Genomic DNA, 15,925 nt, shown 5'->3' on the forward strand with positions numbered 1-15,925 from the left:
CTATGTATTCCTGTGGGTAACTGGTTGTCGAAAGAAACTAGAAATATATATACTTAAGGGGGAAAACGTTGAATATATACTTGTCCTTTCTGTCACAGGGAAAAACCACCATTCTCTGCTCCAAATTGTTCCACTGCAGTCCAAAAAGACTACACTTTTTTTTTCTTTACCAAAATATGTGAATTTCTTTCTCAGTAAAACAATAGTAAACCCAAGATACTATCCAGTTTAACTCTCTGTATGTCTAGAATTCCCAAGGGATTTAGGAAAGGGTAAAGAACTTGAAGTCAAAGACTCAGGTTAGAATTTGGTTGCATCACTGACTTGTTAGTCACCATTAGGAAAATGACTTGCATTTCTTATCCTTAAATTTGGGGTAAGAATAATGCTGACCTCATAAGGTTGGTATGAGGTGAGGACTGAGTGCGAACACGTAAATGTATAAAGAGCTGAGTCAATGCTTATGGTCCTTATCATGCAATTTGATAACTTGATCTTATAAATTAAATGTTATTTGCCATAAAACAGAGAGACCACTACTCAGAGCCCTTAGTAGAGCTTTCTTTCTTTTCTTTTTCTTTGTAGTGCACAAGGAATCTGGTTTGCTGTATTTTCTTATTAGCTAAGATAAAGTAATTAGCATATATGCATTCAGACAATAAAATCACTATTAGAAGAACCATTCTTATTTTCAACCCGTATGATTTTCTATGTTTTAAGGTCTACAAGACCTTGAATTTCATCAGGTCTCACTCACGTATTCATGCTTCCTGGACTTGCAGGTTTTTACTGAGCATCCTTGATTGCAAGTGATCACAGATAAATCCTTACTCATTACCTTAAGCAACAAGACAAAACAAAATTGATTGGTTCACCCAGTTGGGAAGTGATGGAGTAGAAACAGCTTTAGATCCAGATGTTTAAAAGAGGATCTTAGGATTTTGCTTTTCTCCTCACTAATGCTTATGTTCAGTTCCTGGTGAGCTCTCTCCACAAGGGAGAATGACAGCTCCCTTGAGCTCCTGGTTTCCTTGTCCTTAGAACTCATGAAGCCAGAAAAGAGCCTCTCACCCCAGAGTCCATGACAATCCCCCAGATGGATTCCGATTTCTCTGCTTGGGTCATATACTTACCCCAGGGGCAGGAAAGTGGGGCTACATGATTGACAGCTCTACCAGAGTCACCTAAGGTTTGGGAGGTAGTTTCCCAAAGGAAGTGTGGAGTGCTCTTACCAAAAAGAAAAAGGAGAAATGTTGGGCATGTGAAAAAACAAAAAATAAGTAACAGATGTTCATTACACCTGGCTTCATCCAGCATAGCTGTCTTTCTTCCTTGTAATTGAATCAGAAATCCCTCTGCTTTACATGAATTTGTTAACAAGCTTCAATTCCTGAACAGAAGAGGAAAGGCACTAGCACAGGTTGAAAATTTACTCTGCTCTAAGCCAAGTTCCAGAGATTTTCACATTTAGAACTACCTAGGTAAATAATAATCCTCCTTTACAGAGACTTAGATAGGCTCATTCTGTGCTTCTGATCAAATGCCTAAAACTGTCAAAACCTAGATTCAAATCCAGTTCTGCCTGATTCATTCCACAACCAAAGTGCTATGCTCTTTTTGGAACCCTGAAATCATAGAAACCGTTGACAAAAGCCCTCAGTAAGATGATGGACACAACCATATTTGGATGCCTGTGTTGATAAATCAGTCAGTCAATAAATATTTGTTAAGTTTCCACTACCATGAGTCCATTGTATGAGTCCTACAGGTAAAGACAAGTGGCCTACTCCCTGTCTCCAAAGCTATCACAATAAAGTTGGGAAAACAAAACACATCAGCATTCAAGAAAACTTCAGGGCTCAATTATGTGGTATTTATAACATACACTTTCAGTGAGATTCCTGGGATTCCTGTGCAGAGTCTGTGCTCCTCTTAGATTGCAAGCTCCATGAAGAGAGGTAACTTGCCTTCCTAGGTCACTGCTGTATCATGATTGTAGCTATTCTACAAAGATTTGTTGCCTGATGATTAATTAGACTACAGTTACAGGAGGTTTTACAGAAAGAGTAAGTCTTGAACTGCTTACTTACAAAATAAGTAATCTGGGGATAGGTTTTTTAAAAAAGGGAAGGAAAATAGGTGATCAGTAGGCATTCTATAAATGTGGAAGGAATGGCTGGGAGAAGCAAGAATAACATGAGAATAAGCAAAGGGATGGTAATGGACGTGATGTTTAAAGGGACAAGTGAAGGACCAGGACAGAATTAGGCACTGCACTGATATCTAGAAATCAGGGTTAACTCACAGTTTTCAGCAGCCACTGTCAAATTTTCCAAAATCTCTGGGCTGCAGGATCTTTATTTGCAAAATGAAGAGAATGGAGTATATAAAGCTTAGCCACTTTCTCCTTCCATCCAGTCCAAAGAATCACAAGCTTGCTAATGATGGGATTCTCCATAAAAAGGAACATGTTCAGAATACCGATTTAGGTCCAGGAATCTATATATTTTTTAAAGTTCCAAAGGTGGTTAGCCAGCTTTGGGGATCACTTCTTAAATGAAGGAGAGTAAATACACACAAAGAAAAAAATCTTCCCAACTGTAAAATTCAGAAATTTATATGGGAAACTCAGCAGGATGGAAGAAGATTAAGAGAGGCCTTAAAAGCCATAAGGGTTCTCCACCTTCATGAAGCAAGGAGACATTGTGCCTGGAGTGAAAACTGTACATTTTTGTGAGTTGAAGTGGCAGGCTTGGGCCTTAACTTCTTTCAGCCACTCACTCAGGTCTGCAGATGTCGACTTGCTCCTCACCGAGGCCTTTTCTCCAAGAAAGCCCTGAGTCCTTTTCCTCCTTTCTCCTGCGGGTTCCCTGCAGGACACTTTTGAAGAATGTGAGAACACGCATTTTGCACGGGCAATGGTTCTCACACCTGGGTGGGACTGCACGCACTTAGAAAACCCTGGGACACTTAGGATGAAAAGGCCGCCGAACAAAAGCAAACACCCATCTATCTGTCTGTCCCGCATTGCTTTACTAAAGGTGACTGACTTCCAGAGGATCCTAAATCACTTTAAAAAAAACAGTCACTTCGACTTCTTACCCCGTGGATTAGACAGAATTGGAGTGCTTGCTCACGAGCTGTATTTACTTAGCGATTAGCCCAGCGTTTCGATTTTAGGGCAAAAGCGAGCCAGACAGGGCGGCTTGAGGTAAGGATCAAAAAGGCCACCCATCCTTCGCCTGGGGACGCCTGGTTCCTTACCCTGTTAGTGTAACTGTTTTTCTGGATTGAATTGTAGTCTTTTTTTTTTTTTTTTCTAAGCACTCCATGTAGTCCCTCCATTATTTGAAGTGTTCTTAGAGGAAGCGTGCCGCATCCCTCGGCCCCTGCGCGTCTGTCTGCGTCCGTCTGAAGGAGGTCCCTTTCGGCTCTCTGACCTGGGTCGCCAGGACGCGGGAGGGAGTGGGGGTGGGGATGGGGTTCCTCTGCCCCTCCTGCGGTGCTGAGCGCCGGAATCCGCGCCCCGGAGGCAAAGCCCGAGCGCTGAGAACTCGCCTGCACCTCGCGCCGCCAGCCGCCTCCAAGCCGCGGAGTCGGGAAAGAAGGGAGGGGGTCGGAGGAGGGAAAGTGGGGCCAGGCGGGGGGTGCCTGGGAAGCCGGGCTGCGCTGACGTCACTGGGCGCGCGATTCGGGCCGGAGCGCTTTAAAAAACGAGCGTGCGAGCGGAGATGCTGCTCCACACCGAGCAGGCCGCCTGCAGCAGCAGCGCGCACGGCCCCCGCAGCGGCTGCAGCCAGGGCCGCTCCCGAGGCCCGCGTGGCGGCAGGGGCACGGCCGGGCCCCGCAGCGCTTCTCCTCGGCGCCCCCGCCGGGGGTCAGGAGCGCGGCGCCCCGCGCTGTAGGCGCCCGCGGAGCCGCAGAAGCCCGCCGAGCTGCGCCTGGCGCGCCACCTTCCGCCGCAAGCCCGACGCTGCCCTCCCGCCGCGCCCCGCTCGCGGCCCCCTGCCCGGGCACCATGGACACCTCCTCGGCCGGCTTGCTCCTGGCCTTGCCCGTCCTGCTCCAGCTGGCGGCCGGGGGCGGCTCGCCGAGGCCGGGCGCGCTGCTGCGGGGGTGCCCCGCGCACTGTCAGTGCGAGGCGGACGGCAGGATGCTGCTCAGGGTGGACTGCTCCGACCTGGGGCTTTCGGAGCTGCCCTCCAACCTCAGTGTCTTCACCTCCTACCTGTAAGTGCGCCTTCACTCCGCTCCGGAAAGGGGGCAGAGGGAGGAAAGGAGGCGGGCCCTAGGCCAGGCTGGGGGCTCCTCGGCTCCCGCCTGCTCTGGAGGGGGCGGGCGAGTTTGCAAAGGGCGTCTTGGCCAGGCGTGTTTGGGCCCCTGGGAAATGCACGTGTCTCGGGGTAGCACGCCCGCACTTTCTGGGCCCGCAGAGAAGCGCCTTCAAGTGCAACCCGGGAAAGCGCTGGTGCGCTGCAGCTTTGCGGTCCAGCTCTAGGCAGGTCGCCGCGCGAATTCCTCCGACTGGAGGCATTTGCCTGCAGTGTGGACATTTGTGCCCCTGAGCCTGGAACCCAAGGGCAGGCTGCCCAGTTGGTCCCTGCCCCAACCTCCCCTCCTTGTCCTGTCGCGTTCCACGAAGAGATGGGCTGTAAAAATTTCCCCAAAGGAGAACTCCAACTCGTCCAGCTCCAAAGGAATTTACTCTGCATCCCTTGCACAGTCGCGTGATGTAACCTTTTTCTTTTCTTTTCTTTCTTTTTCTTTCTCTCCCCCCCCCCCCCCTTTTTTTTTTTAATGAAGTGATTATAATGTGGCAACCACAAGCCCGATAAGAGCTGCCAGAACGTTATCTTTACCTTTGGCTGCCCGAGCCGGCCTTTGAAGTGCCCGCGGCCACGGTGTAATCTTTAACCATCTCCTCCTCTGGGGGAGGAAAGGGAAGTGGGCTGAAGGCGGCGGGGCGGGTAAACAGCGGCGCAGACACCCAAGTGGAGACCTGAAGCTCTCTGTCATCCCTCGGGGATCCTCCCAGCCCGTCATCCCCCCACCACAGACTCCAAACCCCAACTGCGGAGACGAGGCAGCGGCTCGTTTCATAATCTTGTCTCTGGAAAATCCAGGCCCGGAGGGTAACAGGTGGTTGGGTGGATGAGGTGACCCAGGAGGAACCCGATTCTTGGGAACCAAGTCGACAACTCTCCATCGCCCTGGGGAGAATTTGGGGCTCGCTTCCTTCGCGCAGAGAGACCAGGGGTCGGGACCACTCGGGAAAAGGGGCACTCGTGGCCACAAGGTTACATGTTTAGGTTTGAACTCGAGGCACTGCGGTGAGCCCACCCCAAACCCTGGCAATCCCAGTTTCGGCTTCTCTGATGTACCTTGGCAGGAGCGAGCTGGGATGTTTGTGAACTCGGTCTTTCCTCTGTTTAGTTGTTTTCTGGAGGGAAGAAACATGAAGAGGCTTGCACAACGCTTTACACTAGATAGTGATTCTTTTTCTAGAGACAGAGTGAGGAAGAAAAAAAATTCTTTTTTACTTGCTTTGATTTTGCGTTGAAAGGGAGGGATTATCCTGTTATATTTTAGTGTTAGTAGATGGCAGTCCCTTCCTCACCTACCATAAAACTATTTTGGCTGCTTTCCCTATCTGAAAAGTTTATAAAATTAATCTATTTCCCCACCAGGTTTCCCTTCAGTGGCACTTAATTGCATGGTGTAGTGATATTTTTACAGTGATGGAAATCTGCTCCCCTAAGTGATCATTCTCTAAGAAGTCACATTTCCTCCTCCTAAACAGCTATCTGTACTACGAAACTGTCTGTACCATTCATCTCCAGTCTCTGGGTTTAACTGCTAAACTCAGTGTTTCAAGAATCACGTATTCTCCTGTATCGTGAATTTCTAAGAGTGGTTGGCAGTTGCACTTAAGAGCCTAGAACTATTCTTCCCCATCACCCTGAAGAAACTGGCCATATACAAGGGAGTTGTGCAATCCCCCCAAACATTTACCTATTTAAATAATACACTTGTTGGAAAATTTGTTTAAGGATACAGAAAATAAATGTCACGACTTTTTTTCTCTCACTCATTTGTTAGGCTTCTGTTACTAAAAGTTGGCATGAAATACTGCTTCAAATCATTTCCCACATACCTCAAATGCAGTTAACTGCATCCTCCATGTGCTGGGGAGATCTGACTGCCACTGTTCCCTATCTATCATTATGGATAACCCCTTGGAGTTAAGATACCATTAGGAAGTTAATTGTCAGCTTTTTCTCGTGCTAGTTGATGACAGCCTGTGTCCTGGCCTAAGGGGAAATTTTCTCATTGTCCTATAAAATATTAAACTCAGAGTGTCTGTGAAAAGCGTCACAGTGAAATGTCAAATACTTGCATCTAATGGTTAACATTTCAGGGAATATGAGTGCTAAATGTAGAAATCAGTCCTGAAGTAAATAACCAAACTGATGTTCTTCGTGATGGGCAATTTCAGAATTGATCTCCTTATAGAGTACAATAATGCCAGAGGCCATCGGATGCCCTGCCTTGGTGGGTTGAAGGGTTTGAGGTTGGGGGGTTTGTTTTGACAACCTCAGGAACTCTGTGCCGACATTAAGGGTAGATGGTGCCCTCTTTTGGTTACACCTAGAATTAAGTGACCATTTCTCCTTCACTTGTGCACTCACAACCTGAAAGAGAAATCTTTATTTACTCATATTCGAATAAATAAGCTTGTGTTTTACTGGTTGTATTAGTTTAAGAGATAACTTCTTTTTGCTCTTAAATGGGAACACGAAGTTACAGCCCCGCTCCACTGGGGCCCAGTGGTAATTAAGCTTTGATGAGAAAGTTGCAGTGTGCAAAGACTGATGTGGGTGAAAGACCAGACTACTACCTTTTATTGTTTGTAATAAGTTACCACCATTTCTTTGAGTGAAACTGTTATCTCTTAATCTTCCTCCTCTCCCCAGAAAAGAACAAGCATTTCATTTTCTTCAGATTGATGGTGTCAAGTTCCAGCTGTACACGTTTGGCAAATAGATTTGCCACAATCTGATAACTGGCTAGTCCAACTCGTATGTAAAGAAAGTTTCTTCAGTCTCTTCAGAGAAGGTTAGAGCTGTTTATGTACAGCTTTAGAATCTTTCTTCCCCAGAAAAGCTTAGTCTTAAGCCAGTCCAAACATTAATATTAACTCTCTTTTCTTACTGAACTGCATTCTCCAGTGGATCTGTAATTGGACCACTGAACATGCATGGTATAAACACTGGAAATTTTCAATCTTAATCTTTCTCTCTCTCTCTCTCTCTCTCTCTCTCCCTCCCCCTCTCTCTCTCTGTCTCTCTGTCTCTCTATTTCTCTCTTCCAGTGATTATGGGCTCTGATTTTACAACAGGGGCTGATAAAGCTCACTCAGCAGAAAACAAGGAACACACCAAGGTTAAGACATAAAAGCAGACAATAGTTATTTCCAACGTTTAGTACATCTCAACCTAGCAGTAGTGATCTGTCAGAAATAAAGTAGTGCTAGCATCTAATCTTATTATAGGTGAGTTATTTTAATGCATCAAATGTGGACATTTTTGCTAATAGGGTCTTAAAAGTAAGCTCCCTATACTACTTTGATGTATCTTTCATCCAGTTAGTATGGCATCCAAATAGAAAAATAAATCCTAATTGACATCTTAATATAGTAAATATACTTTTCTTTATTGATTTAGAACATCCATTTTATTTTTAAACGAAAACTGAGTTTTTCCCTGCTATTGCTTAAAGACATGAACATTTCATCCACAGGCAAATTTATGTCACATAAACTAAAGGAACCAAGAGAAAGATTTTTTTTTAAATTTTATGTAGTTTGGTTACTTTTTCATATGTAACTTTGTAACAAAATTTAATTTTACACATAACTGGTAAAACTAGTTTTAATTTAAAAAATCAATCAAAAATCTCAATTATAACTAATTAAGGATGCCCTGGTGTCATACGTGTGTTCTAAGCATTTAAGATACGGTTTCAAAATTAAAGAAACTTTTCAGAATCTTCCTTGAAAATTATTTAATATATTCCTACTTCCCTTCAAGCAAAGAAAGCTATTCTAAATGAAGGAAAATTTTGTACTTTAGAGATGGTTACAAAAGCCTTAATTGTTACAGCAGTCTTAAAATTTAGGTCAGTTGCAAAATTCATAGTTTGCTCTACAACCTACTTGCAAAATTCGTTAAAAATATAATGATATCAGTGACTTTTCTGCATTTTAATGAAGTTCTTTCTTTTTCTTCAGGATGCCCGGGTTTTCTTAGTAGTGTTTTTGTTATGGGGCAATTATTGAAACTAATTGACTGAGTTAGTCTGAGTGATTTCTTTTTTAAGTAGTGGCTCTGATTCAAACAATTTTGTGGTGTAGATTTAGAATAAATATTTTACTGAATATGTTCAACATGTGCATGGCAGAGTTTTTGTGACAATAATGAATTTTTACATATAGTAAGCATGATCCTCAATCAGATCTTCGATCTTTTTTCCCTTTACACATTTTCTTCGAAGTAAAGGCGGAGTTCTGATCTGCAGTGAAAGGTGGCAGTCACAAATGAGTTAGAAGATTGGAATAAAAAAATAACCTTTGTAATTAAATAAAATTATATTTTAATAATGAAACCATTCCCACTTGGATGTGCTTTTAAAAGTTCAGAAACACAAAACTAGTCTATAATTTCTCAAAGTCAAGTTTTTAACTGAACTGTTCGTTTTTAATTTCCAAAACATGTAACTGTCAAAAGCATAGACATAATAACCAAGTAAACAATTAACTATCATAAAATTAAAGACATTGCGGAATATTTATAGTTTTACAACTGATACCTAATATCTACTTACCTTAATAAAGCATTTTTTATATTTCTTCTATTGAATGTATACATTTAAGTCATTTTAGCTATAAATTTAAGTATGTTTCCAATTAAACCAAATCATATGCCATAATACAGAAATGAAAAACAGTAGTGAGTGCTGCATTGAGCAATTTTGTGAAGTAATTCTTTTGGTTTTGTTCAGTTATTTATATAAATTTAGAATAATGCTAAATGGCACATTTCCTTGTAAACACCCACAAGTGGATATTTCTGGTAAATTGAATTCTTCATGAGAAGGCAAATTCCTTCCTATGAGATTCAACCTCCTCACTCCTGGTGCAGTGTTTTCCTTTATACAGTCTCATTTTGTAGTAGAAAAGTGAATCAGACTGGCATTAGCGCCACCACTGATATATTACTTACCAAGCTGATAATTTAGTCCTATTGCTATTTTTGATGTATCTTAGGATTTCATTTGTTAAACTACCCATGAGTTCCAACCTACCACAACTCTTTTATTCCCAGATCTGTCAGCTTCGATATACAGTTTTATTCAGTCATTATAGACGCCAACTACATGCTCAGTTTCACCCATGGAACTCCTTAGCTATGGGAAAAGGAGACATTGCATAGGCTGTGTGGTGGAATTTTTTATAAAAATTTTCATAATTCAAAATTAATTTGGTTCTCCATAGGTGACATGGTAGGAAGCAGGCTCATTCTTGAAATCTCTGGTGTTTTCTCCCACCTCTTCAAGTTAATTTTTTTGTTTTTTTTTTACACTGGTTGAGCCCAGTGGAAATGCCTTATTTGAAAGTGGTAGGTAGAAGAATGTTGATCATTTGATTTCACAATATGGAATAATGTTATCTAGTAGTAATGCTAAAAGACGGTTAACAGGGTGTTCAAATTAGTAGGTTAACTTTTTTTTTCCTTTTTTTAATTAAAAAATCTTTAATTTTAATTGAGATATAATTGATGTATAACATTAGTGTCAGGTGTACACATAAAGATACAATATTTGTATCAAAAATGATAGCCACGATAAGTCTAGTCAACATCCATTAACCACACGTTGGGTTAACTATTTTTAAAATGGTTCGTAAGCAGGAGTCCTTCCTCATACCCTCATTGTCAATGTTTAAATCTGGGATTGGAAAAGCTGGAATTTACTTTAAAAGTATGCAAAAGAACCAACCATTGTCCATGAAACCATCTTCCTTAAAATCAGATGGAATAATTCTCCAGGAGGTAATGATGGGCTGTCTTTCCTTCAGGGTTTATCTTCCTCACTAGACTGTGAGCTCCGCCAGGCTAGGAAATTTTCTACTTTATTTCCCAAGTGCCCACACCTGTGCCTGGCACTTAAGAGATGTTCAGTAAATACTTGTAATGTTGAATTGAATAAAATTGGCTGAACCAGCTGCTGAAATCCCAGTGGCTAAAAGAGCCCAGAGAAAGACAGATGAGAACTACTTGTCTGCAAGTAAGAGAACAACACAAGGCTACTGGTATCCCACAATTATGGCTCAGCCCCTTTGGAAATACAATTAAATTGTATTTTGCTTAAATGATGCCATGAGTTGTTTAACAAACACACCAGAATTTACTTGTCTAAATTACTTTATTATTGTAATGACACTAATTATAACAGCTGACGTTTATACTGTTCTTCCTGAGTGCCAGGCATTATGCTACTACTTTACTCAATCCCACATCCCACAACAACATTTTGACACAGGTACTATTATCATCCCTATCTTGGGGGCCCGTTAGCTTATTGCAAGGCTATTTCCATTGCTCAAAACGTTTGGGGGGCCTCTTTGAAATTATCTTCAGGGTCAGTTTACCAGAAACACAAGAAAACGAGCCTTCTAATGTTTAGCTATGCCTCATAGTAATTGTAATTGGTGCTGAAATTCTTCTTAGGAACACAGTTTATGAAGCCCTAATACCACAAATATTTCTTCAAGGAATCCTGGGAAATGCAGTTTTTAGTTTTCAGTAAAATGAGAATAATATTATATAGCTTAGGGCCAATCTTTTAAGATTAGTAGATACCTTTTCATATATCCATTTTCTTACTACCACAAAAACTATTTCTCTTGTTTCCAAGTCGAAGATAAATTGTGGTAGTGCCCAAGTATTATAAAGAGTGATCAGTTGACTAATAACTTCCAAGTTAAAAATGAAACTTCTTTTTTTTTCTATGACCAGATCTATGTGTCAAATAAAGTAGCTGAATTCTTTGGAACTATTTGTCAATTCAAAGAGACATGAACTTTCTTAATAGGCCAATTTTATTTAAGTTTGTATTTACCTTTAAAACTGATGAGATAAGATGAATTGACACATCATTTATTTGATTCAGAATGGAGAATTATTTCAAAGTTTTATCTACTTATCGATCACTCTGTAAGCTCTGCACGGTTTAACAATTAAGCCAGTGATACAGACTTCTGTGTAAATAAGAAATCTGGATAAGTCAGAGAAAAGTCCCTTCCTTCAAACAAAGAAGAACTTTTCCTGAACTATCCATTTAGTTTCTTCAGTCCTTCAGTTCATTTGCTGCTGTAAACCTATGTGTTAATCATTTATTGTATTACAAAGTCGACATGAAAAACCAATAGCTGACCAATTAATTATAAAACATATTCAATGTAAAGAGCACCTCCTCAAGGAAGAACTGATGTTTAGAAAATTTAGGTTACATTGGGATATAATCTCTAAAAGCTCTTACAACAGGACACTCAACTGTAGTTTTCTGTGAACATTAATAATTTAAAATTATAGCAGATACAAACTATTCAATACTATATACAAAATAGATAAACAACGAGGTCCTACTGTATAACACAGGGAATTATATTCAGTATCTTGTAATAAACCATAATGGAAAAGAATATGAAAAGGAATATATATGTAAAAAAATTATTCAGCAATCCCTAATTTTCAAGTGTCTCATTTTTAACATATGCACATTTTTTCCATGTTCATTTTGCCCTTCTTGGCTTCAGAAGGAGTTTGATTTCATCTTCCAACAAAGACTGTGATGGTCAAGGGGAAAGAAAGCCATCTCATGCACACACTAACACACACACAGCAACACACCGATAAGAAACAGTTTCCTTTGTGCCGCTTGCTCGGTGGAAATGATACATAACATTGACATGGCATGGCAGCAGAGAGCCAACCCTTTTAAGGGGAGACACCGAGGAGCTGGCTGTGAAGGCACCTTCAGTTAGCTTCAGAAGCTGAAATGCAGAAGACAATTGTTCTGGCAATGGGAGCCCAACTCCAGCTGGGAACGCGTGCACCGAGCTGACCTTCCTCGTCAGCCTGCCAGCTGAGATTAAGCTTTCCTCAAGTGGTCCCTTGTTAGCCCAGCCTTTTCCCCAGTGTTACTCATCTTTCACAACTGGAAGCCAAGTGTTTCAAACTGTTACTCAATTTTGCAGCCAAATTCCTTTATTTCCTCCTTCCACCTCCTTTTCTGCCTCTCTCTCTCTGTCTGTCTGTCTCTCCGTCTGTCTGTCTCTCTCTCTCTCTCTCTCTCTCTCTCTCTCTCTCTCACACACACACACACACACACACACACACAGTGATGACTAACCTTACATGCACGCCTTCCTTTCCAAAGTCCACACTAAGAAGAGAATCTAAGAATTTTTATGTTTCGCTAAAAAACTAGTAAACGCTCTTGTGCTCCTTTTTCTTCTTGAAACCTTGATTAAGTAGAACAGGGACCTCTGCAAAAGATGTCTCTTTGCAAAAATAACCTTCCTTTGATCAAAAAAGCCACAGAAGTGTACTTCTCGGGAAAGTAGAAAACCACACATGATCTCAAGTGGAAAAAATATAAAGAATTTGCTGAATTTTTAACCTTAGCACGTAACAAAGATATTATTTTAAAGTTCGTTGGTTAATGTGGGCTGTGTTAGAACTTTCATTGTATTGTGTTTGGGTTTACCCAATGTTATTTTAATGAGCTTATTGGTTCGACACACAAAATACCACATGGCGCTGGACGTTTTTAGGTTATAAATTTTCTTGTGAGGCACTTATTTGAAGGAACTCTGTTACATAATCAATTGGTCTTTAAATCTATCAGTACAAAAATAACCTTTTACTTTTTGTATACATATACGGTGAAGATTATTTCATTATAAAAATTTCCATGGAAGGAGCTACATTCCTTAATCATTATGTGTATATATTAAGATGTTCACAGTAAACATTTATTTCACAATGTTCGTTGAATGAATCTACAGAATGAGTTTGGGGTCTTCTAGTAAAGACTGAAATAAGAAATCTTCCTCTTTATTTTCTCTTCATACTTCTTGTCCTGAAGGGACCCTTAGCAGACCTCCTTGCATTTAGCCATAGTTGTACTCTATAATTAGCAGTGTTGTCTGCCCAATAGAGTAAAGCCTAGGAAAATATGGCAAGAGAGATGGAAAGGGTGTGTGGAAATCTGCCACCTAAGAAATAGCACAGGCAGAACAGAGAGACGGTGAGACCTCCGCAAGGCATTCAGCCCCGGTTGGTACGTTTCTCCTGTGTCTCTCCTTATCCTTCTCCATCCCTCTCTTCCAGATAGTATCAGAGGAGGACCGGAAGAATGCATTTTCCTTATCTCAGACACTCTACCCCCCAGGGTTTCAATCTACAAGACGAAGGGAAGTTTAGAAAGAAGAGTCTTGCGGATTAAAATTATCAACTCTTAAGCGCACTGAAATCGGGGTCTTGGATTTTAACGTGGGGAAGCCACCATCCCTGTGGTGGGAGACCTGAACTCACTGAAGCCCCCATCCCCCAGCAGCTGTTATTCTCCGGGGCTCAGTGCAGCGGAGTACAGGAGGAAGTTCAAGATCTTTTTTCATTGAGTCTTCAAGCTCAGCAGCAAAAGGAAATCCTAGTTAAACCAGATTCTCCCAGGGTGTAAGCCTATCTCATTTGAAGATCTCAGAAGTTTTAGCAGCATGATTAACTGAGAGCAAGGATCCACCTTCCATCTTACAGCTGCTGGCTTGAGCATAAAGTCCACTGCCCCAGGGTCTTGTAATCGTGAGAAGTGTTAGGTGGATATGGTCTGGTCCTGAATGACTATTACAGAGTAATTTGAAGCCCCCTTTGCCTTAGCTGTAGAAACTCCTCAGAACACAGTTAATTGTATAATGGGAAGAGAAAGGCTAATTTTGGTAGATTTATGTTAATTACAGTAAAACCAATTCAGAGCTCGCACTAATAGCTAACTACATTTAGAGTAAGCTCTACTGTAAAGAACGAAAAGGATAATCTTTTATCCACAAATTACCAGAATGACTAAGCTGTATACCTGAGGTCACATTACACAGTGCAAAACTGAAATTTAATCATGATTGCTAGAGCATTACCCTAATTGCGCAAATAAGCGGAATTAAAATCACTTAGATGGGTTGCAGAGGTTTTTGATGAGTCAAAAGCTATGTCTACCCACAGGCTTTAGAATAGAAAAGACCTTGGAGATGACCTAATCCAACACCTTCATTTTCACAGATGATGAAATTCATGCTTGTAAGAGGTAAACAGCATACCCAAAAATCACATAACTGGCAAGGATGGAATTGGAACCCAAGTCTCCCAAAAACCCCGGTTGAATGCTCCTTCTTTCCACCTTTTTGCTCCAGTGCCAGATACTCAAGTGAATTCTAAAACTCCCAGTTACTTTTCTAGATGTTACCAAGTATCCTGTTGCTTATGCATATTATATATTCATATCTAGGTATGTGCCTGAATCTCAGCCTGGTAAGATTTTGGCCCACTGTAGATACAGATAAAGTGTCTCTGTATCACCTAAAAAATCTGTAAGGCAGAAAGAAGCAATCAGTTTTAGTTTGAGGAATAAATAGTTAACTTCCCAAATTTCAGTTCATAGTCTTTAAACATGTCTTTACTGTAATTTAAATTTCACTTGGGACTTTAATTTGACCAAATTCAGGTAGCCTTCTTGTCTCTTGTCTCTGTTCCCTTTCTCCCCTAGCACTGAAATTGCCTTAATTCTGGCTCTCCTCCCTTTTTGCCTGGATAACTGTGGCAGTCTCCTATATTGGTTTGCGTAGACCCCCAAGACACACACACTCCCTGCCACCCCACGAGTTTGTCCAAGATGAAATTCTGCTCACGTCTCCCGTACATTCAGTCCTTCAGTGGTTTCCTGTGGCTTTCACGGTAGAGTTTAACTCCTTAGTTTAACCCACAAAATCAACTTGTCTTGCCTCATCCCTCACTCGCAAACCCTGTTGCCAATCCCTCCTCCCCAACCCCCCACGTTCTCTCCTCTCCAGCCATATCAAACCACATCCTGCAGTTTCCATGTCTCAGGCCTCCCCAGGTGTTCACATGTGTTGGTCTCTGCTTGGAATGCCTTTCTTCTTTTTCATCTTTCCAACTTCTGTGAGTTTTTCCATACTCAGTTCAAACATCACCTCCTCCAGAAAGCTTTCTGTGACCCACCATTTTCGAAACCTGTCTGATGCTCCCACATCGTCCTGAGCCCAGACTGTCCCAGCACTCACCGCCTGTGATCACCATGTATATGTATGATCAGAGAGTGATGTATAACAGAGAGTGTATAACAGAGAGTGAGATAAGCTGATAGAATGTATAACAGAGAGTGAGATAAGCTGATAGAATCTCCGGTATAATCTTATAATGTGGTGACCAAGAGGCCCTTCCCTCTGAACTTGGCAGACTGCATTGTTTGTAAACTCCCCTTGAATTGTAGATTTTCTTGGACCAAAGAAGAAAGGAGTCTCACTGGATTAGAACACAGAATCCCTAGGTATCAATCATGGTTTTCATTTTCTGTACTTTATGATGCTTTGCTATCTTGGGACCTTGCTTACCCAGGAGGGACTGCCTCGCCCAGGGCTATCCCTGGAGATAGCAATGACTCCCCCTGCAAGTGCGCCTTTCAAGTGCAAACCAAGCAACCCAAAGCCCACACCCCCAACCTCCTTCTTTATCAGGCTCTTGCAGGACTCTTACACGCTAGGTCAATATTTCCTGCCCTAATCACCCCAGGG

The 15,925-nt window shown here is 41.7% G+C and overlaps 2 protein-coding genes across 5 annotated transcripts in view; one reads left to right on the plus strand and one right to left on the minus strand.

The window, feature by feature from the left end:
- TSPAN8 (tetraspanin 8) overlaps positions 1 to 4,305 on the minus strand; it is a 251,161-nt gene extending 246,856 nt beyond the window's left edge. The window contains exon 1 of the mRNA XM_036867093.1: positions 4,229 to 4,305. The gene's annotated coding sequence lies outside the window, so the exon portion shown is untranslated. The remainder of the gene's footprint in view (positions 1 to 4,228) is intronic.
- The window catches only part of LGR5 (leucine rich repeat containing G protein-coupled receptor 5), a 119,237-nt gene continuing 107,212 nt past the window's right edge, over positions 3,901 to 15,925 (plus strand). For all 4 annotated transcript variants that reach the window (XM_036867092.1, XM_036867091.1, XM_036867090.1 and 1 more), the window contains exon 1: positions 3,901 to 4,230. In XM_036867092.1, the coding sequence (XP_036722987.1) occupies positions 4,019 to 4,230 (212 nt within the window). In that variant the 5' untranslated portion in view covers positions 3,901 to 4,018. The remainder of the gene's footprint in view (positions 4,231 to 15,925) is intronic.

This window comes from Balaenoptera musculus, chromosome 10, assembly GCF_009873245.2.
Source record: "Balaenoptera musculus isolate JJ_BM4_2016_0621 chromosome 10, mBalMus1.pri.v3, whole genome shotgun sequence".
Taxonomy (NCBI): domain Eukaryota; kingdom Metazoa; phylum Chordata; class Mammalia; order Artiodactyla; family Balaenopteridae; genus Balaenoptera; species Balaenoptera musculus.